This window comes from Miniopterus schreibersii (genome assembly GCF_964146895.1).
Source record: "Miniopterus schreibersii genome assembly, chromosome: 8".
NCBI classification, from domain to species: Eukaryota; Metazoa; Chordata; class Mammalia; order Chiroptera; family Miniopteridae; genus Miniopterus; species Miniopterus schreibersii.
In genome coordinates this window covers 9,649,908-9,674,162 of record NC_138109.1, presented here as the reverse complement: position 1 = coordinate 9,674,162, position 24,255 = coordinate 9,649,908, and the positions used below count along the sequence as shown (strand labels likewise).

Sequence of the window (24,255 nt, the reverse complement as noted above, 5' to 3'; positions counted from 1 at the left end):
AGTGACTCCCTCATCATTGGTGTTTCTGTCTCTCTCTCTCCCTCTCCTTTCCTCTCTGAAATAAATAAAGATATACTTAAAAAATAAATAAATAAAATAAAATAGAGCTAATTGCCCTGGCCTTTTTGGCTCTGTTGGGCGTTTTCCCTTGCACCAAAGGTTGATAGTTCAATTCATGGTCAGGGCACATGCTCGGGTTGCAGGCTTGATCCCCTGTAGGGGGCATGCAAGAGGCAGGTAGATGTTTCACTCACAGATCTTTCTCTGCCCCTTCTCTCTCTCTAAAAATCAATTTAAAAAATCTTAAAAAAAAAAATAAAGCTAATCAATGGCAAAGACCTCTGTGAAGACCTAAGTTGTGGAGATAATTCTTTGGCAATTATGTGATGCTTAAATTTGTTATACACTATTTTAATTAATTTAAATGAGTGAGTTTCCAAATTTGAGGCATATTTTACAAAATGAGTGAGTGTAAGATTGCTTACATTAACTATTTTACTCTGATAGAGTGGTAAACACAATGTGATACACGTACTTTGAGGGGAATCCTGCTTTTTCTGGGAGAATGTTGTCTTTTTTTTTGCTAGTTTAAAAGTTGGTGGAATTGTGCATGCTCAGAACAGAATATCCTCATGATGATACAGAGTATTCCTGAAAATGATGCTGGGTGGCTTCAAACATTTGGTGTTAACTACTTTAGCTAGTTCAGGGGGTAGATTTATTTATTTGACTTATGTCTTAGAAATAGAATTTTTCTCTTTCAGAAGAGTATCAGAAATTTTTTTTTGTTCTTTATTCAGATAGTAATAAAGGAGCCTAAAGGACCCATTAAAGGGTATATTCTGAGTCCAAAGAACATGTTTTTGACTTGCTGCATCACTAATCCATACTGTTTTATTAAGTTATGAATTCAGGAATGCTTTGAGTGTGTGCTGTGTGACGGTCACTGTTCTGGTGTTGGGAATGTAGTAGTGAATAAAATAGATCCAAACAAATCTCTGTCCCCCCATGAAATTGACATACTAGTGTGTGAGTTGGAGTGAAGTCGAGAAAAATTAAGGGGGAGCACTTAACCACTGAGCCAGACTGGCTAGGGCTGTTATGCTTACTTTTATATGAAATCTTTAAAAATAGACATTAAGCAGCCCTTGCCAGTGTGGCTGTTTTCTTACAAGAATGCCTTAAGAATATAATAGATTTTTTCTTCTAATTTCTCTATCTGTGGTACAAACTTATTTTCTCATTTCCCAGACTAAAAAAAACTTTTTTATAATTTACCACCTCCTTAAACAAACCCACCCTCCACCCCTAAACTGGTCAGTTATTTCTTTTGTCTTTCCATGCTCCTACTCTAGTGCAGGTCTTTTGTTTAAGTCTTGGATTATTAAAGTTGTTTCATAGCTGAGTTCCTTTATCTGGTTACCTTTGACAGTTCACCTTGGAATACAGGTACAAGATTGGTATTCCTAAAACAAAATAAAACAAAACAAAAACTGTTGTTCATGTGTAAGAAAGAAATGGTAGCCTCCTGTTCACCACCCATGTTATATTAAACCTTCTCTGCCTAGCTGTCAGTCTTTAATGACTTGGATTCATCCATTTTTTTATTTGTAAGTTACTGAAATGTTTTCAAGACGTTTGAAGGCAGGGTTTCTGTCTTATCTAATGTAATAATAGGCATTGAAATATCTCGCTGACTTTTATAGTTAATAGAGTTGTTTCTTGGAAGAGCAGATGCCAGTTGTAACATTCTCTAGGCACTCGGTCTTGTTCTTTAACGTGCACATGCACACGCACACGTGTGCACCAGCAGAGCTGCTGTTAAACTCTCTGCATTTGCTTTTTACACATTAAAACACAAAATTTTAACAGTTACTGGTAGTATGTTTTTAATAACATTGTGTTACTGTATTGATAGTCTTCACAACTATTTTTAATATGTATAGCATTTCATCCTGAGATATATTGTTATTTAATCATTTTCTTGTTGCATTACTATTTGTTTTTTAATCTTCACCTGAGGCTATTTTTTTCCATTGCTTTTCAGAGAGAGTGGAATGGGGAGAGAGGGAGAAAGAGAGAGAAACATCGGTGTGAGAGAGACATCGATTGGTTGCCTCCCACATGCGCCTCGACTGGGGCCTGGGATTGAGCCTGTAACCGAGGTACATGCCCTTGGTCGGAATTGAACCTGGGACCCTTCAGTCTGAGGACTGATGCTCTTACTGAGCCAAACTGGCTAGGGCTTAATGTTATGGCATTTCATTGTTTCTTGGTAAAGTATTTTCTTCATTTTGGATAAATTATCTGAATGATACACACACACACACACACACACACACACATATATATATATATATATATATATATGTATGTTTTTTACAGGGGATATGAATTTTTTTTTTAAGTATATCTTTATTGATTTCAGAGAGAGGAAGGGGGAGAGAGAGAGAGTTGAAACATCAATGATGAGAGAGTCATCAGCTGCCTCCTGCACACCCCTGACTGGGGATCGAGCCTGCAATCTGGGGCATGTGCCCTGACCGGGAATCAAACTGTCCTCTCCTGGATCCTAGGTTGATGCTCAACCGCTGAGCCATGCCCGGCCGGGCGGATATGAATGTTTTAATTGTTGAAATACAGTTGGTAAATTGAGTGATTTAAATGGATGAAATGGAATTATTGAGACAAGTGATGTGAATATTTTTATAGCTCTTAAAATACATGTGTAGAACATTAAAAAAAACCTGCCTGTACTTAATAGATAGAGGATTTTGGTGAGTTTGGGTTATCAGGACTTGTTAGCTGTTAGACCAGGTTTGCTTATGGTGTTTTTCTTAATTATTGAGTATGTCTTAGAGATCTTTTCATTGTAGTAGTTTTCTTTTTAAAATGAAAGGAAATACTACATGCACACGGTGAAAACTTCAGTACAAAAGAGAATATGATGAAAAATAAGTCTATCCATTCCCCTTCCCAGAAGCAGCAGCTGTTACCTATCTGGCAGATGTGTCTGCAGATAGTCTTTGTACCTGGAAATATATATGTATGTCTTCTCCATTAAAGAAAACCCACACACGTAAATCAGTATGTTATACACATTGTTCTGCACCTTGCTTTTTAAACACTTGATATAAAGGGTGGAGCAAAAGTAGGTTTATAGTTCGTATGGAAAATAATACAACTAATAAATAATAATTCAAGAATAAACTTTCACATACTCAAAACTGTAAACCTACTTTTGCTGCAACTTTTATTTTGGAGATCTTCCATATTGGCACTGTATTAGGTTGCTACAGCCACCATAATAAAGTATTATAGACTGGATGATTTAAACAATATAAATTTATTTCCTGACAGTTCTCGAGGCTAGAAGTCCAAGATCAAGGTGTTGGCAGGAGTTAGTTTTTTCTGAGGGCCTCTCTTCTTGGTTTATAAATGGCCCACTTTTAGGGTCTTTCCTTGGTCTTCCCTCTTTGTGTCCTAATTTCCTTATAAGGACACCAGTCATATTGGATTAGGGCCCACCAGTATGACCTTATTTTGCCTTATGACTTAAAGGTCCTATCTCCAAATACAGTCAGTCATATCCTGAGGTACTTGGGGTTAGGGCTTCAACATGTTACTTTATTTGGAATCACAATTCAGTCTTTAATAGGCATATAGCACATTCTTTATGATAGTTGCATAATGTTCCTTTGTATTATAACCTAGTTTACCAATCCCCTGTTGGTACACGTGTAGATAGTCTCCTGTCTTGCTCCTACAAGCAAGGCTGCAGTAAATATTCTTGTGTTTACCTCTTTGCATACATGGAGAAAGTTTTAGAAATGGAATTGCTGCAGCAAACAATAAGTGCTGGTGAGGATGTGGAGGAAAGGGAACCCTAGTGCACTGTTGGTGGGAATGCAGACTGGTGCAGCTGCTATGTAAAACAGTATGGAATTTCCTCAAAAAATTAAAAACGGAACTGCCTGTTGACCCAGCGATCCCACTTCCAGGTATATATCCTAAGAATCCCAAACCACCAATCAGAAAGAATATATGCACCCCTGTATTCATAGCAGCGGTATTCACAGTAGCTAAGATCTGGAAACAGCCCAAATGCCCATCGGTAGATGGGTGGATAAAAAAGCAGTGGTATACCACAATGGAATACTATGAGGTTGTGAAAAAGAAGGAACTCATACCCTTTGTGACAGCATGGATGGACCTGGAGATTATTATGCTAAGAGAAATAACCCAGTCAGAGAAAGACAGATACCATGTGATCTCACTAATATGTGGAATCTAATGAACAAAATAAACTGTCGAACAAAATAGAACCAGAGGCATGGATACATGGAACAGACTGACATCTCAGAGGGGAGGGGGAGAGGGGGACTGGATAAAGGAAGGTGAAGGGATTAATAGTGTGGGGAGGGCCAAGAGAGGGGGAAGCGGAGGCTGGGTGGAGGTGGGCAAAGGGGGGGGATGGGGTACATCTACAATAGTGTCAACAATAAAAGTTTTAAATTAAAAAAAAAAAGGAATTGCCAGGGTCAAAGAATTACATGTTAAATTTTGGTAGATACTGGCCTAGACACCATGGAGGTCTTGTTTCTTATTGTTTCTGATATTTTTTGAAAGTAAAAATTTGCCTTGTGTTTTATGTCCTAATATAAAACCACATTGTTTTCAGGAGTACATGAATGACTTTCACTTAGCACTTTGATGGAGTATAAACACAATCCCCTATACAAGATTGCCTAGATAATCAGATTCTAAATTGACTGCTTATCTGGGTGACTTCACTATGATAAAAAGAGCTCATATTTGAATGTTAAGTGCTGGCCTGTAACTCAGTAATTCTTACAACCTGTGAAGTTAATTCTATTTCTGTTTTACTAGTGGAGAAATAGTCTTAAAGAGGTTACGCAGTTTGCCCAAAGTCATACAAGAAGGGGTATATGAGTTGAGGGCTGCTTGACTGCTACTTTATATTGTCTTCCTTGGGCATATTAGAGACTTGATAAATATTTGTTGTATGATTAAGTAATGTTATTTTATCTCTTCTTAAAATAGAGGCAGATTACAACCCTTTTTATAACATTCCAAATCCCCCGGCTACAAGTATGAAGTTTCCTTTAAACTGTTCTTTCAGATCAGAGTGCCCAGATTTCAAAGAGGATTGATAGACACACAGATTTTTCTGAGTTTTCTCTTAATGGTAGTGTTCACATGCTTTCATTTAACAGTAGTAGTTCTAATCATTTTGGTTTTTGCAAGTTTTAATTGCAGATAAGAATAAAGTGCATATTAGGTGTTTACTCTGTGCCAAGTGATATGTTAGTTGCTTTATATACATTACCTCATTTTTCTTTATAGCAGTTTTTTAAGTTAGATGTTATTGTGTAGATGAGAAAATTAAGGTATAGAAGTGAAAATTAAGGTATCAAGTTCCACACATTGAAGAGGAGCTAAGATTGGAACCCATATGCGCTTGTTTTTAAAAATCCAATTTTCATGTTATTATTTTAGCCAACAAGGTGTGGTTTTTTTTAATCCTCACCTGAGGATATTTTTTTCCATTGCTTTTCAGAGGCAGTGGAAGGGAGGGAGGGGGAGAGAGAGAGAGAAACATCGATTGGTTGCCTCCGGGGTGGCCCCTACTGGGGCTGGTGATTGAGCCTGAAAGTGAGGTATGTGCCCTTGGCTGGAATCAAACTTGGGACCCTTCAGTCCGCAGGCCAATGCTCTAACCACTGAGCAAACCAGCTAGGGTTAGCCAACAAGGTTTTAAAAAAACATTAAAAATTTTATTTTTTCTTGTCCTTAATATATGCTTAGTACTGTATTAGGTGCCTTGGGAGGGAGATAAAGAAGTATAAGCCTGCCAGGCTGGGCGTGGCTCAGTGGTTGAACATCGACCTAGGACACAGGAGATCGGGGTTTGATTCCCGGTCAGGACACAATCGATCCCCAGCCCGAGGGCATGCGGGAGGTAGCCGATCAATAATGACTCTCTCATCATTGATGTTTCAACTCTCTCCCTCACCCTTCCTCTCTCTGAAATCAATAAAGATATATTTTTAAAAAAGTATAAGCCTACTTTTTCTCTCTGAGGGCCTATAATCTGTTAGAATAAGCACAAGCATGTGTATAAAACGGCATGATTAAGTAGTCATGTGTGTGATTTCATTTATTCAGTGAGTACTTACTCTGTGTCCAGGATTGAGCTATTTTCTTGGAATACAGCAGAGTCCCTGCCTTTACAGAGATTTTATTTGTTGTCTGTCTCCTTTGCTGCAATATAAAAAATAAACAAGATAATTATAGATTATGACCATACTTTAGAGGAAATAAACGGGGTAATAATAGAAGTAAGAAAAGAGGGGGTTGGATATTATTCTGGGTAGTGTGCTTAGGGAGAATTTTCTGAGATGATTTGAGTTGAAATCTGAAGGATGAGAAATCAACAGCTTTAAGAGTAGGGAAAGAGTGCTTTTGGCAAGACAGGGCCTAGCATGTTTGAGGAATATGTAAAGAGGTCTGTGTAGCCAGAGCATGGAGAGTGAAGGGGAGAGGAGTAAAATACAAGATCAAAGAGCTAAGAAGGGCCTTGTCATGGGAGTTCAGAATTTGGACAATTTTTGATAGCTGGAATAATTAGGAAAGGAGACTCAGATAAGGTGTGATTTTGGGATGGGGAGTTAGGATAGAAATAGGATGAGTTGTAAGGCCAGACATCCATGGTTTGGAGAGATGATATGAATAAAATCAAAGACTTTGAAATAAGCACCAAATTGGATAATTTATATAGTATCAGGCAATTGACAGTTGATTACATGGGCAGAGTAAGATAGATGCAAATTCAGTCCTATTTCCCCCCAAGTTGTCTAGACCTCAGAGCTGTGGTAAATTAAGATTTGAGATTTGGGATAAGCACAATGCTCTTATTTGGTCTTTTGCATGAAACGGGGGAAGGTTTGAGTGTATATATCTTCTTGCCTGTTCTTAATTAAGAGAGTAGAATTATATTGCATTTAATTAAGAGACCAGAATGGGAAAATTACATTTATAAGGGTGTCAGTATCAGTAATGTTATGAAGGAAGAATATATTGGGGGGGGAGTGATGCTTATTTATTGTCTGCATACCCCACTTAGGATTGGTGCCCCAAGAGAACAGGAATTTTGTTCCAGGCATTGGCTATGTATAGGGGGATTGGCACATATTAGGTACTTAAAGAAAGGTTTGTTGAATGAATGAATAAATCTGCAAGTCCTGAATATTTGAGAGAAAAATCTTATACTTTCCATTCTTTTCTAAAGAAACACATTTCATACTCTTCAGTTTTTTCAAATTGTTATGAAATACTAAATTTAAAAATTATATAGCTTATTTAAATTGGATTTTTAGATGTTATTTTAAAATGTTTATTATTATTTTAAATATTTTTTATTGATTTCTTTTTTAGAGAGCGAGGAAGGGAGAGGGAGAGAGAGAGAGAGAAACATTGATGTGAGAGCAAAACATCCTTTGGCTGCCTCCTGCATGCCCCCTACCAGGGATCAATCCCACAACCCATGGAGGACTATCTCCCCCAACACAGGGTTATCTGCTTTTTACTAATTGAATGATATTTTACAGAATTACAATTTTAATTTATTTTTTCACATGGGAGTGGATACATTTGTTATTGAAAACTGAGGCAAACTGCTGATCATATTAAGCTTTTGTGTTTTTTTTTTTAATTAGGGCAAATAACTGAGCAGTATCTCTACTGTACAAAAAAGTATTTGACTTTTTGAATGAGTGCCAAAGTTTGTAAGATTATTTCATGTTTATTGAGGATTCTGGAAACAAATTACTAAGTTTAAGAAGAACTGTCTTTGCCATAGCTGTTTTGACTCTGGTTATAGCGTCAGCCTGCAGACTGAAGGGTCTCAGGTTTGATTCTGGTCAAGGACAGAATCGATTGCAGGCTCGATCTGGGCAGGAGGCAGCCAGTTGATGTCTCTCTCTCACATTGATGTTTCTCTCTCCCACTTTTTCTGAAAAAGCAATGGGAAAAATGTCCTTGGGTGAAGGGGGAAAAAAAGTCTTTATGTGGCTTGTTCTGTGTTTGCTTGAAGTCTGAAGAGTTGGAAAAGAATTTCAGGATATGTGAGCGTTAACATTCTGGCAAACTTTGGGCACTTAAGGGATATTTCAAGTCCTAAAATGATTCTCATTATTTTGGTTCTTTTAAGTAATGGATCAACTAATACCATTAAGTCCTCTTGAATTCTGTTTGAAGCTAAACATTTATTTTAAGGTTTAAAAACATTTATTTTACAATGTATTGTTTTGGGGAGAAAGGTAACTGTGGTGAAGGTGTAATAGGACTTTTGGAGTTTAGCTGGTAGTCAGCCAATAATAACGATACTATAGAGAGAGTTCCATCGCCTTTTTAAATCTACACTCAAAGGACCCCAGAAAAATAAAGGGACTTTAGTTCTGAGATTCTCAAAGGGTATTTGGACTGCCAAAGCATTTAAGAACCTAGGAAGCAGGGGTTTTGGTGTCACTGTCTAGCGGAGTGATAGGCATTGGGAAGGAGTGTGAAATAAATTATTTCACAATTTATTTTCCTTAAAATTGGTAGAGTCATTTTTTACGCTTTAAGTTGCTCAATCCCTATTTTAAGTTCTGGTACAAATGAACTTCATTATTAAAGAGGGATATTGTTTAGTTATTGGTGCAAAATAACTTTTCTAGCCACTTTGGATAGCAAAATGATAATTGGTACTACATAGCCTCTTAGCTACCATAATGATTTGACATTTAAAAAAATATTTTTATTGATTTTTAGAGGGAAAGGGGGGGGAGGGAGGGAGAAAGGGAGGGAGAGAGAGAGAGAGAGAGAGAAACATTGATGTGAGAGTGAAATATCCATCAACTGCCTCCTTCATGCCCCCCTACCAGGGATGGAGCTCGAAACCCAGGCATGTGCCCTGACTAGGAATTGAACCAGCAACCTTTTGGTGCACAGGATGACACCTACCTAACTGAACTACACTGGCCAGGGCTTTACATTGTTTTTACAGGAAGTTAACATAGGATATGCAAACATGTCTGGCCTAGTTTTCTCCATGTTGTTGAAGCTGGCATTGTACATACTGCAAAACCAAAGTCTCTTCCCTGGTCACCTGCTTCCTCCCCATCTGGTGACATTTTAATACATGAAATTATTAATACTACATGTCAAATGTTTTGGAGAATAGTTAATTAAATTGGAACTTGACTCTGAAGTGACCACTTTTGTAATGATAGCTCTATATTTGAGTACATTTTTGGTAAGAACAATGAGTACTGTAATTATTTTGGAAATAAACAAAATTTATGTGCTCCTCTCTAAGTGGATTGAAATTGTTGATGTTTTAAAACTATATTGACATAAAAGTGCCTTTAATCATTCAAGATGAATAGCTAACATTTACTAAGCATTTACTGTATGTACTGTTTTAAATTCTTTACAGGTATTATTTTAATCAGCTTATTCTATGAGGAAGGTATTACTATTTTCATTTTTTAGGTAAGGGAATACTGAGCCACAGAGAAGTTAAATAGCTTGCCTAAGGTCACATAGCTTGAGTGGTAGAGCCAGTCTGACTCCTGAACAAGTGCTCTTAACAGGGGACCCATACCAGTTTCCCACAGCTTGCTGAACTGTTAAGTCAGGAACCCTAAGAAATGGAAGATTTGTGGGTACATAGAAAGGGGAAGAGCAAACGCAAACTTTCTTACTAATTCTTCTATGGCTCCTTTCCCCAATAAAATTCAGTAATTGTCTGCAGGGTGAAGAAACAGGAACTGAACTTCTGTTTCTTGCTTCCTCTTCTGCCTTCCTCTTTCTAATGTCAGCAACTGCCATGGTGTATATACTTGCCACTCCATTTGCGGTGATTATGTTTGTATTAATATTTCTTCTCAAGCGAGGTACAGTTCAGTGTTTTAGAGCTTGACATACTGCTTGGGTTTAAATTTTAGTTCTGCCATTTACTGACTCATTAATCTTGGCCTAGTTACTTAGCTTCACTGAGCCTCAGTTTTTTTACCTGTAAAATGGGGATAATATAGTACACACCTCATAGGGTTGTTGGGAGGATGAAATGTATGAATATGTGTAATATGTTTAGGACGGTATGTGTCACATAGGAAGTGCTAAATAAGTGTTTGCTTCTCTCTCGTTATTTGATAACATTTTTAGGTTGAGACACTTCTGAAGTATACTAGTTCATGATCTCTCAGTATTCATTGTGAAGTTTTCATTATTGAATATGTAAAATTACTGGGTGATACAGCTAATTCATTTTGATAGTTTGAATTCTACTTTAGAGACTACTTCTAGGTGACCTAAAATGCCAGTAATAAACATTAGTTTAGATTCTTGTGTTACTGGTATTCCCTATCTTGCTGTCATATAGAAAAGTGGTTCTCAAACTTCATTGTACATTAGAATTACATAGGAAGTGTTAGAGTTCATTAGATTTGGGGTGAGGCCCAGGAATCTGAATTGTTAATAAACGCAGTCCAAGGTAATTTTGACTCTGGCGGTCTAAGGTGATAATTTTGAAATTGCTGCTTTAAAGGCTGAATTCAAGCAGAAAAGATCATAAAAGGTAGTAACTGTCAGATTTTTGTTAGTTTACATGTAGGCAGTGATGATTTGTAAACTATAAAAGCATTTGATTTGGTGTTTAAAGATAGTGGTAACGTCTGTTGTCCTACCTAAATTATTTTGTTAACATCTGTTAGACAACTTGGTTTTAGGGACTACTCTATAGAAACAAATGATAGGGGAGATACAGAAAGAAATAATACAAGGAGTCTTTAGGTGAAGAACTATTTGGATGGATTTCTTGTTTTTTTGTGTCATTAAGTAGCAGCAAATATATTCAGTTCATTTTAACCTATGTTTTGGTATGCCTGCTATGGTCAAAGCATGACAAGTTTGATTAGGTAGTTCATCAAAGAGAGAAGGAAGTACAGTGTAAGATTTTTTTTTTATTCTCACTGAGGATATGTTTTTATTGATTTTGAGAGAGAGAACCGGAGGGATGGAAGGAGGGAGAGGGAGAGAGGGAGAGGGAGAGAGAGAAGGAGAAACTTCATTGGTTGCCTCCTGTACGTATGAGCCCTGACGGGGGGATCAAACCCGCAACCTAGGTATGTGCCCTGAACGAGAATCGAACCTGCAGTCTTACTGGTGTATGGGATGAAGCTCCAACCAACTGAGCCACCTGGCTGGGGCTACAGTGTTTAGTTTTGACCCACTGGACGAAAATAGAATGTGATAGGATTGATTTAGTTGGCACACTAGGTAGAGGAATTCACGTATATTGCGTATGAGCTACATGTCAGGTCTTTTTTATATTATTTAATTTTCATAACAGCTTTGCTAGGTTTTGATATAATTAATTCTTTTTTACAAATGAGACAATTGAGGCAAAAAGAGATTAAGAAACTTGCCCAGGTCACTAGTAAGTGCTGAGCAACGATTAAAACCCAGACTTTTCCTAACTTCAAAGTTAGGAAAGTTATTATTTTATGTATTAAGTTTATGTAATTGGATAGTCTTTCCTGCTTATTAGGCAGGAGGACACACAGGACAGGCCCGATTGGCTTGGGAGCTGTTTTTCCTACTCTGGAAAGAAAAGATACAGACTTCTAAAAGTTCTCAAGCTAATAATGTTTGTCTGTCTAATCTAGCCAAACTGTATGCAGAGTGCATTTTTCTTATACGAATTCTGTTTACCCATTACCTTCCATTGGAAAATCTTAAAGATATCTCTCAGAAAATTTGGCATTTAGTTGTAATGAATTTGTGCTTAACAATGCAGAAATATTTTTACTTGGTTATAAGACTTTTGTTCAGCTAGTCTTCAGTTGGTTATTCAGGTTGATTATATAATTTAGTTGTAATTCCAGTTTGGACCTGGGAGGAGGTGAACGTAACTTCCACCTACTCTGCTGCCATCTTAGATCTCCCAAGAATGCAGAAATATTTTTAAAATTTATAGTCAAAGGATAAAACTGATGAGCCAATTTGAAATATTGTTATCTTTGTTCCTAAACTTACATCATAGATTTCTTCTAATATAAATTATGTTGTATCTGTATGTTTTACTTGACAACTGGAAGTTTCCTGGTGGCCAGAATGAGTTCATTTTTAACGTTTTTTTATTTACTGGCATCGGAGAGAGAGTTACTGCATTTTAGGTTTCTGCTACATAAAGAACCAGTACAGCCCAGACGGGGTGGCTCAGCGGTTGAGCATCGACCTAGGATCCAGGAGATCATGGTTCGATTCCCAGTCAGGGCACATGCCCAGGTTGTGGGCTTAATCCCCAGTTGGGGGTGTGCAGGAGGCAGCCGATCAATCAATGACTCTCTCATCATTGATGTTCCTCTCTCTCTCTCCCTCTCCCTTCCTCTCTCTGAAATCAATAAAGATATATTAAAAAACACACACCAAAAAATCAATACAGTATAAGACTGCTCTTTGTGAATGGTCTCCTGAAGACTGTTTTGATGGAATTTCCAGATATATCTATTTAAATTATTTCTTCTTTAATATAGCTTTCTTTGGAATATTTTAGAAGAGCTGTAACCTTCTCCATCACAGCTTGTAAAAGTTTGTGATTTAGCCATGTGCAGTCATATTCATTGCTTTAATCATGGAAACTTTTTGTCTCAATTTCTTCTTCCTTGGGAATTTTAATGAAAATTTCTAGAAACCATAGCTCTTGCCACGCTAGAAGTTTTAGGTTTATAGCCAGCCTATTGACCTTGTATTTGCTTGTTAGTGTGGGCTATAAGCCTTAAAAGTGAACACTAGATACAAAATGAAGATACAGAGCTTTATATTCAGGGATGACAATTAATTTGACTTCTCCCACGATTAAAACTTAAAAGCAGCATTTATCGTAGATATTTTTGAGACAGAGTTTCAAAAGCGGTCAAGGTGATTGTGAAGTTACTTGATAAATCCAAATCTTACTATAATTTTATTGATTCTGAGAATTTTATCCCACATTTAACACCTCTGAATATTGGATATATTTTAAAATCACTGTCTTCTTAGAATCTGTGAAATAGAGTAATTAGGAATTTAGTTCTGCTGCTCTAACAGTCCAAATTACTAGGGACTTAATGAGAAAGAGGTTTCTTTTTTGTGTGTGTAAAAGTCCTAGAAGGCAATCCAGGGCTGACCCCTCCTATTGTGTTACTCATTCTTAACATGTAATTTCCTTCTTTCTTTTTTTAATCCTCACCTGAGGATATTTTTTCCATTGCTTTTCAAAGAGAGTAGAAGGGGGAGAGACACAGAGAGAGAGAAACATCTATGTGAGAGAGATACATCGATTGATTACCTCCCACACACATCCTGACTGGGGCCAGGGATCAAGCCTGCACCCTGGGTATGTGCCCTGACCAGGAATCGAACCGTGGCCTCCTGGTTCATAGGTCAACACTCAACCACTGAGCTGTGCCGGCCAGGCATAGTGTGTGTATTTTTAATCCTCACCCAAGGATATGTTTCTATTGATTTTTAGAGAGAGAGAGAAACACTATGTGAGAGAGAAACATTGGTTACTTCCTGTATGCACCCTTGACCGGCCAGAATCAAGCCCGCAACCTTTTGTATGCATCCTGACCAGCCGGAATCAAGCCTGCAATCTTTTGGTGTATGGCATGATGCTCCAACTAACTGAGCTACCCGGCCAGGGCAGAGGGTAGTGTTTCTTTTTTATTTCAGAAAAACTGTTAATCTGACTCTAAGATGCCATTTATCCCAATTTCATAGATGTCAAAATGTAGGGGGAAATGGCTGGTAATGATTGTAAGGGATTTTGAGTAAAGACTTGTTCTGATTTTAGGGATGTTTAAAGGTGAAAACATGCATCTCAGAATTGATGAGATATAATAAATCTTTGGTGCATTTGTAATCATCATAGCTTCTTAGAATGGGGGACTACAGTAAGAGAAGCTAAAGTAATTATATCTGTTTATAAGTCAATATGCTTTAGAGTGATTTGACTTTCTCATTATAAAAATGTAGGTTTTGGCCTTTTTATGCCATGAATATTGAATTAGTAACTAGGCAACCTGGTGCTAAAGCAGCTGCTGAGACGAGGGATTACCCTGATCTTTGTCTGGTTTCTCATGTTGCTTACCTCTTAGAGGGTGGTGGTGGTGCTCTGCTGCTTGTTGGTTATAGAGTATCTGTAGCTCTACGGTTGGATATATGGGCCATTCTTTAAAGCAGTGGCTTTTATATTGTACTCTAGTACACATACATGTATACACACATGTGTGTGCACATATAACTGAAAGAAAAGTTTCACAAAATATTTTACACACTAAATGGGATTCCTTCTAAAATAGAAATAGCCTCTTTCATTATAATATGCTGCTTTAAAAAAAATTTTTAAGATACTTTTTTTGTTAATCCTCACCCAAGGATATTTTTTCCCCATTGATTTTTAGAGAGTGGAAGGGAGAGAGGGAGGAGGTGAGAGAGAGAGAGAAACAGTGATTGGTTACCTCCCTCATTTGTGGGCAATTCTCTAACCACTGAGACACACTGGCCAGGGCAAGAAATAGGCTGCTTTTTACACCACTTTGAACTTTAAATTTTTATTTATTTATTTTAAAAAATTTCTTTTTATTAAAAGAATTACAGATGTCCCCTGCCCTCTATTGATTCCCTCCTCCCACATTCCCCCCCCCCCCCAGGTTTTCCCCACACTATTGTCTTTGTCTATGGGCTGTGTATATAATCATAGCTGAAACAACGAGGCATCAAGAATTTGACTTTTATATATTATTGTGGCTTTGAGCAAGTCACTATTTCTCTTTAGGTTCTTTCAGTCATAGTAGTTGGGGTGCTAGTTCTGTTTTTGCTCTGAATAAGTGAACCTGTTTCTAGGTGAAGAAAAGAACATATAGATAAGTACAAATAAAACAAATATCTTTAATCTTTTTGTAGGTCATCATCGGATTTGAAATAATTTAAAGTGGATAGAGAACTGTTTCAGCAATGCAGACAATTAAATGCGTTGTTGTGGGCGATGGTGCCGTTGGTAAAACATGTCTCCTGATATCCTACACAACAAACAAATTTCCATCTGAATATGTACCTACTGTAAGTATAAAGGCTTCATCTGTTAGTGAAACATAATAATTTGATATCCTTTTGAAAATTCTTTCTCTGTGTGTACTGAACTATTTCTGTTGTCTGCCTTTGTTTCCTGTTTTTAAAGATCTTGACTTCTCATGGGTAAATTATATACACTTTAAAATTAAACAGCTGAAAAATCAGTGGAAAGTCAGAAGGGGTGACACAAGGGTTTGCAAGAAGTGCTGGGAGGCAAAACTCCAATAGACAAGATTCTAAAGAGTGGTGGTCTCAGTTTGGAGAAGTATGCCCTACATCTTGGAATGAGGTGACTTTTTTTTTTGATATCTTGGCCAATGATTAATCAGTGCTTGTAGGTCTTCTGGAATGCTTTTTGGGGTCTTATAACTTCAGAGAAAGTAGTATGTCTCTCCTTACTCTCCTGAGGGAGAAGAGAATCTTAGGGAGCTGCTGTCTTAGTGGTAATGGAGCTCCAAACTGGTTTTGAGGGGTGGAGAAGACCTGCTTTTGTTATGGGAACACCAATAGAAGCCTTTGGGGGGGGTCCTCTCCCACAAATCTTTTTATTAGCTTCTTGGAAGAGTAGAGGGAAAATGGGAATAACAAAGATAATGAAGTGAGAGAGAGAGATAGAGTTATTTAGAGTAACACTCACTTTTGAAAGAGTATGTTTGGGGATCCAGTGTTTGTCCCAGGTTGTTGGACCAACCTAGTGGTATAATTATGTTAAACATAGATGTCCATTCAGTGATGAGAGGGGAGTAGGGTTGGCCTGGCCTGGCAACATCCACCTCTGTTAAGTGAGCTATTTTAGGGGATATGAAGCCCCTATGTAGATTAATATGGGATTAATATTGTTTGTAAGTAAAAGGGAAGAAAATATATGAGTACTTTAGGTTACTCTTCAGAGACATAAGCATTGTTAAGAGTGTGAATTGTTAAAGGCTTGGTAATTGTGTTTAATTGGAATTGACAGTTCCCAAGGCAGGTAAAGTGAATGAAGTAGGCCAAGATTAGGTTTCTTGGAGGGGGAGAATTTGAATGTATAATTAAATACAAAATCATATTTTTGTGTTGGCCTATTTGGGAACATTGTAAGAGAAAGAAATCCTGAGGTTGAAAGGGACTTTCAGGGGATTTTTATAGATACGTGGATCTTATTTCAGAGTGAGGGCAACTATCAGAATTTTTGTTTCAGTTTCCATTAACATTATTTTCGTTTAAACATTTCTGACTGTTTTATGACTTTGGTAGGTGTTCTCTTTAAGGTGTGCTTGTGGGTGCTTTCTATATGTGTCTGTATGTGGATCTCTGGAAGAGGGTTAGATATGACTTAAGAAAATAACCTGTATGGTTTGAGAGTTTAACCACATTAGTTACATTTCCTTGTTCTTGTTATCAAGAACTGACTTTCCTTTAACTACCACCTCCCCCATGCCCTTGCTTCCACTCTTGTTTATATTTAAACAAGCTCCTAACCTATTAAAACATGAATCAGAAAATTAGTGTTAGATAGATAAAAGGTGTCTTGAAATGTAACATTCTTCTAGTTGGAAAGCATTGCTTTTTAATTGTAAATTAATTCAAAGACATCCATGAGTTAGTGTTGGGTCTTTATCTGTTTAGCACCGTTATCTCCCATTTTCATAAGTAACTTAGTACAACCATATTAGTGTATATTGAGTTTCTCATGAATTTTTACAGTCTATTTACAAATAAAATATCTAGTCAAGATAACTTAGGTCATGTGATTTGTACCCAGTAACATAAGTTTTATTCATGAAATTCCAACAAATAATCTGCCAGCCTTTTCTTAGACACTTTCCTTGAGTACCTTGAGGGAACCTTATTTTTCTCTGATGGACCTATTGGCAACAAGGCTCTTCTTATCTTGAACCCTGAAGGGAAAAAGATTATCATGGATCTAGGAGATTTTAATTCTAGATTAAAAGGAAATGGTCTATGAAGAAATAATCTCTCAGAAATCAGATTGAACATTGAGATAAAGTTTAAAGTACTGTCTCAGAATTTTCAAACTTGAACAGGGTCATTTTGTATAGCTAGGGACTCTTCTCCTGTGACATTTCTAAACCCTTCTGCGGCTTTTTATCCAGGCTGCTGGGGTAGAGCAGACATTCCAGAACACATCCCTTGTCATTTTTTCCAGTAACCATTGAGCTCATGCAAGGGCTTGGTTGACAAGGTTGGTTATATGTAAGGAAGAGAGGCTAAGAGAGGAATCAGTCTTAGGAAGGAAACACCACCTTAGCTTCAGAATTGTCCTATCTTATTTTGACCATTGCCTTGCACACTAACAGTTTATTTTTGTGTTTTTAGGTTTTTGACAACTATGCAGTGACAGTTATGATTGGTGGAGAGCCATATACTCTTGGACTTTTTGATACTGCAGGTGAAAACTTGATATCTTTTATAATGTTTTGGTCTGTAACTCTGACAGTTGCTGGTTGGTTGTCTTTTTTGGACATTTTTGGGTAACGCATATTAGCAAACCACTTGCCTTTTTATTTTTATTTTTTAATTTTTTAAAATATATCTTTATTGATTTCAGAGAGAGGAAAGGAGACAGAGAGAGAGAGACAGAAAGAAACCTTAATGATGAGAGAGTCATCAATCAGCTGTCCCCCACACACCCTGGACCGGGGATCAAGCCCCCAACCTGGGCATGTGCCCTGACTGGGAATCGAACCTCGATCTCCTGGATCCTAGGTCGATGCTCACCCACTGAGCCACGCCCAGCCTGGCAGATACTCCTTTTTAATACATAGGATTGCTGTAGCTCAGTTTTGAAATTAAACCCTTCCTCTTGACTCCTCCCCTTTCCTTCCAGTTTGGGAAATGTGTATGGCTATTTAAAAAATCTTTTTACCTGAAAATAATTTCAAGCTTACAGAATAGTTGCAATAGGAGCCCCATATACCCTTTAACCAAATTTACCAATTGTTAACATTTTGCCCTGTTTGCTTTATTATTATTTTTAAACATATATGCACATTATTTTTTCTCCTGAACTATTTGAGAGTAAGTTTCATACATCATAGCAGTTTAGCCTTGAATAAGTATGTATTTCTTAAGAACATTCTTATGTAACTAGAATTAGGAATTTGACCTTGATACATTACTTTAACGTCTATATTCCAGTTTTGTCGACTGATCCAAGTCCAGTGTTTTCTGCTTTCAGTACAGGACCATACATTGCAGTAGTTGTCATGTCTCTTTATTCTCTTTCAATTGGATCAGTTCTTTGGCCTTTCTTAGGCTTTCATGAAATTTTTTTTTTAAATTCTCACCTAAGGGTATTTCCATTGCTTTTGAGACAGAGAGAGAGAGAGAGAGGGTGGGGGAGAGAGAGAGAAACATCGAAGTCAGACAGACATATCGATTTCTTGCCTTCCACGAGTGCGCTGACTGGGGCTGAGGATCAAGCCTGCAGTCTAGGTATGTGCTCTTGGCTGGAATCAAACCCGGGACCCTTCGGTCTAAGGGCCAACACTAACCACTGAGCCAAACTGGCTAGGGCATGACATTTTAAAAATCATGTTATTTTTATATCATACAAGCCCATCCTCTCTTCCTCCTCCCGTTATAAAATGTTCCTCATTTTGAGTTTGGTCTGTGTTTCCTCATGATTAGATTCAGGTTATGCTATTTGTTTGGAATTCTACATTAGTGATGTGTCTTTTTTAGGATGTAAATCTGGAGGCACGATATTCTGCCACTCAGTGGTGATGATCATTTTGATCACTCAATCAAGATGATGTCTGGTTTCTTCACAGTGTATTTATATCCCCCCCCTCCCCCCGTGGTTTATAAAGAATCGTTTAGACTGTACAGATAGTCTCCTTTTCGCCAGAATTTCTCCCCATGGGTGTAGCATCCATTGAGTATTGCTGAGTTATTTTTTTCTAGGCATTCTTAGTTTCAGATACTGGTCTTATGTGCACACATTAACTAAGCATGTGAACCTGTTTTGGTAGTCACGAATGGGCAATGAATTTTGTAAGCTGGGTCTCACTGAGATTTTTGTTTCCTTAGGTGGTGTCAGTGTGATCATTTGTTAACCAGATCTGAGTAGGATTAATTTTTAACCATTTCTGTAGCAACAGTTTACTGTGTTTATTACATTATTGTTGGATTGCTAATAGACACAAAGATTGAAAACTATAAACTGGTAGTAAAGCAAATAATATATACCATTCATTGTATTCTAATGGCTTGAAATATTAAATAGACTTAGCCCAGTGAGAATTTTCTCAAATATTATGTTATATAAAGCCATACATTTTATTAGATAAGTTGCTTTCTTGTTAATAATTGTGCTGTTAGCTGCATACTTAATTTGTTGACTGACTTGTGATTTTAATACTATGAGGACATCAGGATTGAATTGATGATTTCTCTAATTTTTTTCCTCCCTAGGGCAAGAGGATTATGACAGATTACGACCGCTGAGTTATCCACAAACAGATGTATTTCTAGTCTGTTTTTCTGTGGTTTCTCCATCCTCATTTGAAAATGTGAAAGAAAAGGTGAGTCAATCAGGTATTCTTGTCCTGAAAAAGGTTGTCACAGAACTTCTATTGACTTGTAAATATTTTTAGAGGCTTGTGGGTTAACGAAGGTGTATTTTTTAAAATACCTTTTCTCTAGTGGGTGCCTGAGATAACTCATCATTGTCCAAAGACTCCTTTCTTGCTTGTTGGGACCCAAATTGATCTCAGAGATGACCCCTCTACTATTGAGAAACTTGCCAAGAACAAACAGAAACCTATCACTCCAGAGACTGCTGAAAAGCTGGCCCGTGACCTGAAGGCTGTCAAGTATGTGGAGTGTTCTGCACTCACACAGGTAGGACTGTGCGGAACCTGATTTTTATTTATAGCTGAATAGTTTCTTAGAGCATTAGGATTCAGGGGTTGTTTCTAACAGTGGCCTGCAATGCTCAAGAAAGTTGCCCAGGAAGACTGTGATCAGCTTCATAGTGTATATTCTTTTGCTGGAGGTCTGTATTTAGTCTCTAGGTAAAGTTCTTTTGTTGGTGAACTTCCATGTTGTACTGAGTCATTTGTAGTGGTCAGGGATTGTGTTAAAAAAAATTTACAGGGAAGGCCCAGCTGAGCGCAGTATTTACAGTAATACCCCTTCCCCCAAATTTTCATCTAAATAGAACTGATCTTATCTGTTCTGACAATTGATGCTATACTGTTTTAGGGATAGGGAATTAGTCATAATAGAGACTTGCATGTCAAAGAAAAGTTGTGATGGCTATTTCTCAAGCATGCTTATATAGTGTCTCTGTTCTTCAGTTTTTGGAGGCATTCTTTCCTTATGTGGCCCTCTTTTCTCTGTCTGTATCTGAATGATTTAATGGGAACTCTTATCATAGCTTGATGGGAAATGTCAGATTCTGCGGAGAGGGAACAGTGTTAGAGTGTTTAGACTGAGAGTTTTAACTGACCTGTATGGATTCATCTCCTCAACCTTCATGGTTATTGCCGACCGATTCTCCTGTTCTATTCTCCATCTGGGGTCAAAGGAAAGAATTATGGAAATAATTTGCACAGAACTCTTTTATTTTACTAGTTACTGGTGGCTTTGACTTTTGAACAATTAGCAGACATGCCTAAGTAAATTAGGGCAGGGTTGAAGGGAAGAGATATTTTTAGTTACATTAATCTTGGTTATATGTATACTAAAGTAAATGGCATATATAGTTGCATATTATGCATATATTAGGTATTTAGTATGTGGGGCCTACACATAATTTAATAATCTTCAGTTTAGCAGTAGGTTGGATATTTAAAGATAAAATTTTCATGCTTATCTGGATATTCCACAGGATAATTTCAAGGCCTACTATTCTCCCAGACCCAGTTTTCCTTGGTAGTTTAGTTTTATTGTAAAAGTAGATATTTAAAACAATAAGATTTTACATCTTCTCACACACAGCTCTTAAATGAGATTTTAAAAAATGCCTGATGCTTCTGTGTTTTGATACCATCCTCAGAAAAGTGTGTGTTTGTTGGGGAAGGATATGTATGGAACATGTGGGTCAGATTATAACTAACTGTATGCATCTTTTGCATACCCCTTTTCTCTAAATAAGAGTTGCTTTGGGGGGAAATGGAGACAAGTAGGCCATGTGGACCCAATTTTAGGTCACTGGTGAAGCTTATTATAGAGAATTGGATACTTCCATATATGATTGTTTTTACAGTATGCACATGTTTAAGTATAGTAAGTCACTTTGCAGAGAATAAGAAGTTGAAATGGTCTTAGCAACTATACTTTTCTTATCAGATTTTGAAGTTGGAGAAGTTAAAAGAGGACAAGATAGAAAATAGGGTCTGTGGTTATATTTGGGAGCTAGAACTTTTAGGACTCCAGATTCTGTTTGTTGGTTCCTCTAAAAGTAAACTCTTTATATAATCAGATCGTGTGGGTAAAAGCAAAGATTTGTTTTGTAGGGGATTAGTTGATCTTTGTCAATAAGCAAGAAAGGATTTGCTTCTTATTAAAGAGATGCCCTAGTTTCTCATAGTTGCCCTCCACTTTTTTACCTCATAAAATGTATTTCCCTTTCCATTCTCCATTTTTCCTTTTTTAAATCCTCATCTGAGGATATTTTTCCCATTGCTTCTCAGAGAGAGTATGGAAGGGAGGGAGGGAGGGAGGGGGAGAAAGAAAGAGAGAGATAAGGAGAGAGGGAGGGAAGGAAGTGGGGGAACATCAATGTGTCCTGTGAAAGAGACACATTGACTGGTTGCCTCCCGCACTTGCCCAGACTGGGGGCAGGGAGCAAACCCGAAACCCAGGTACCTGCCCTTAATTGGGAATTGAGGCCCTTCAGTGGGCCGCTGACGCTCTAACCACCTAGCCACACCGACCAGGGCTCTCCCGTCTTCCTTTATATTTGACTACCAGAATTTGCTCCTAGATGTGTAGAAGGAATTTCAGAGGAACTTTAATTTTTGTTTAGCATTTCTACTTTGTAAAAGATATGGAAAGAAGAAAACTTTTTGACCTCTTTGCTTCTTTTTAAGTACTTACTGTTATTTCTGATTTATCTTGTACCTAATAGAATGTGTAGGTGTCAGTCCTCTGGGATGCCATGGTGGGGATAGGGTGGGGGTGGGAGCATGTAGGGTATTCTGGGGCTGGCACTTGTTATTGGAGCTGTATTCTGGGACACTTTGTGAAATTTTTTTGGGATCAAACTGACTTAAAGGAACATGTGAAACTTCTTTGGGTGGTAAACCTGTGGCTTCAGATTTAGGTGAGTTTAGGGGAGTCTGTAGACCTGGGCCCAAGGTACCAGTACTACTGAGTCACCCTGTCACGTTGGAGTTCTGCTTGAGGTGTAAGTGTATTTATGCATCTTAATCCCTGTAGATCTGAGATACTCTTTGTTTTCACTCCATGCTTTTATGCCTGATACCCATGCAGACACCTTAAAGCACTGGACTGCTTGCTAAAACTCATTCTAGGACCCCATGCTTTGTTTTCCTATAACTTGGGTGGTGGTTACTTGCTCTGATAACATTACTGAATAACTGAAGTGTATGCTGTTTCTAGAGTCTGTTCTTTAAACTTTTCCCAGTTGGTACTGTTGAACAATTAACACTCTTTCTAAATGTCTGAACCTTTTTGCTCTGGGAAACTGGTTAACTCTGAAATCCTGATTAATCCCATCCAGCTATGTCATTGAATCTAGAAACATGTAGCATGCCTGTTAGTCTGCTATTTGTGTCCTTCAGTTATTCAGGGGCTGAATTCACAGAATCCTGAAATTTAATAGATTTCAAAATGTGTGTGCCATTCTTATAATTAGAAGTACTGGGGAATTTACAAGGCTTAATTATACAGTGAATCTATTCTTGTGTTTACATATCTACTTTTCTCTCCTGGCATTATTTTCATTAAAATGTTGTGATACTAGGTTTCAGAGTGTGATTGTTTTAGAAGTCAACATATGGCACTTTCATAAAAATTGCTTTCTTGCTCAGTTTAGTTAACCTTTATTTATTGTTATTTATTTTATTATTTATTTTAAAAAATATTTTTATTGATTTCAGAGAGGAAGAGAGAGATAGAAACATCAATGATGAGAGTCATTGGTCAGCTGCCTCCTGCACACCCCTTACTGGGGGTCAAGCCCACAACCCAGGCATGTCCCCTGACCGGGAATCGAACCACCATCATGGGTTGATATTCAACCACTGAGCCACACTGGCTGGGCTATTATTTTTTATTTTTTTGTTAATCCTCACTGGAGTATATTTTTTTCCATTGATTTTGAGAGGGGGGGAGGGAGAGACAGACGGACAGACACACACACACACACACACACACACACACACACACATCAATGTGAGAGACACATTAATTGGTTGCCTCCCAAACGTGCCCCTATGGGGGCCAGGGAGAACCTACAACCCAGGTACATTCCCTTGATCAAGAATCGAACCCAGGACCCTTTCTTGTGTAGCTGATGCTCTTACCTATTGAGCCACACTGGCCAGGGCTCAGTTAAACTTTTCGAAGAAGTTTCTGTTCAGTTATGTACTTTCCCTGTAATGGGCTTAAGTTCTACATTCTGGCATTTATTTTTCTTAAGGCACATTGCTTCTGTGAATTCAGCCCATTTAATCCAGACTGCTGTTGTATCTGCTAGTCTTTCTAATCCTCTAACCTGGCTGCTATTCTCTCTCCTCCCCTCTGTCTTGTAGAGAGGTCTGAAGAATGTGTTTGATGAGGCTATCCTAGCTGCCCTCGAGCCTCCGGAAACTCAACCCAAAAGGAAGTGCTGTATATTCTAAACTGTTTTCTCCTTCCCCTCTTTGCTGCTGCTTCCTGTCCCACTACTGTAGAAAGATCATTTAAAAACAAAGGAATAAAACCATCCTGTTTGAAAGCCTCTGCGTCTTTTTACTCACCACCTTAGAGCAACCTCTGTATTAGTTTTTGATTAAGAATGCAATATCTTATAGAATATTTTTTGTGATCAGTAGTCAAGTTGGACTTGTTTACTTTCTGCTGCTTGAGTTGCCTGATGCTCAGAGCTTTTTG

General features: G+C 37.7%; 1 protein-coding gene across 1 annotated transcript in view; it reads left to right on the top strand.

Moving 5' to 3' along the window:
• CDC42 (cell division cycle 42) overlaps positions 1-24,255 on the top strand; it is a 35,717-nt gene that overhangs the window by 8,861 nt on the left and 2,601 nt on the right. Inside the window, exons 2-5 of the mRNA XM_081145514.1 lie at positions 15,019-15,174; positions 17,506-17,578; positions 19,606-19,715; positions 19,837-20,034. Coding sequence (XP_081001640.1) covers positions 15,070-15,174; positions 17,506-17,578; positions 19,606-19,715; positions 19,837-20,034 — 486 coding nt within the window. The 5' untranslated portion in view covers positions 15,019-15,069. The remainder of the gene's footprint in view (positions 1-15,018; positions 15,175-17,505; positions 17,579-19,605; positions 19,716-19,836; positions 20,035-24,255) is intronic.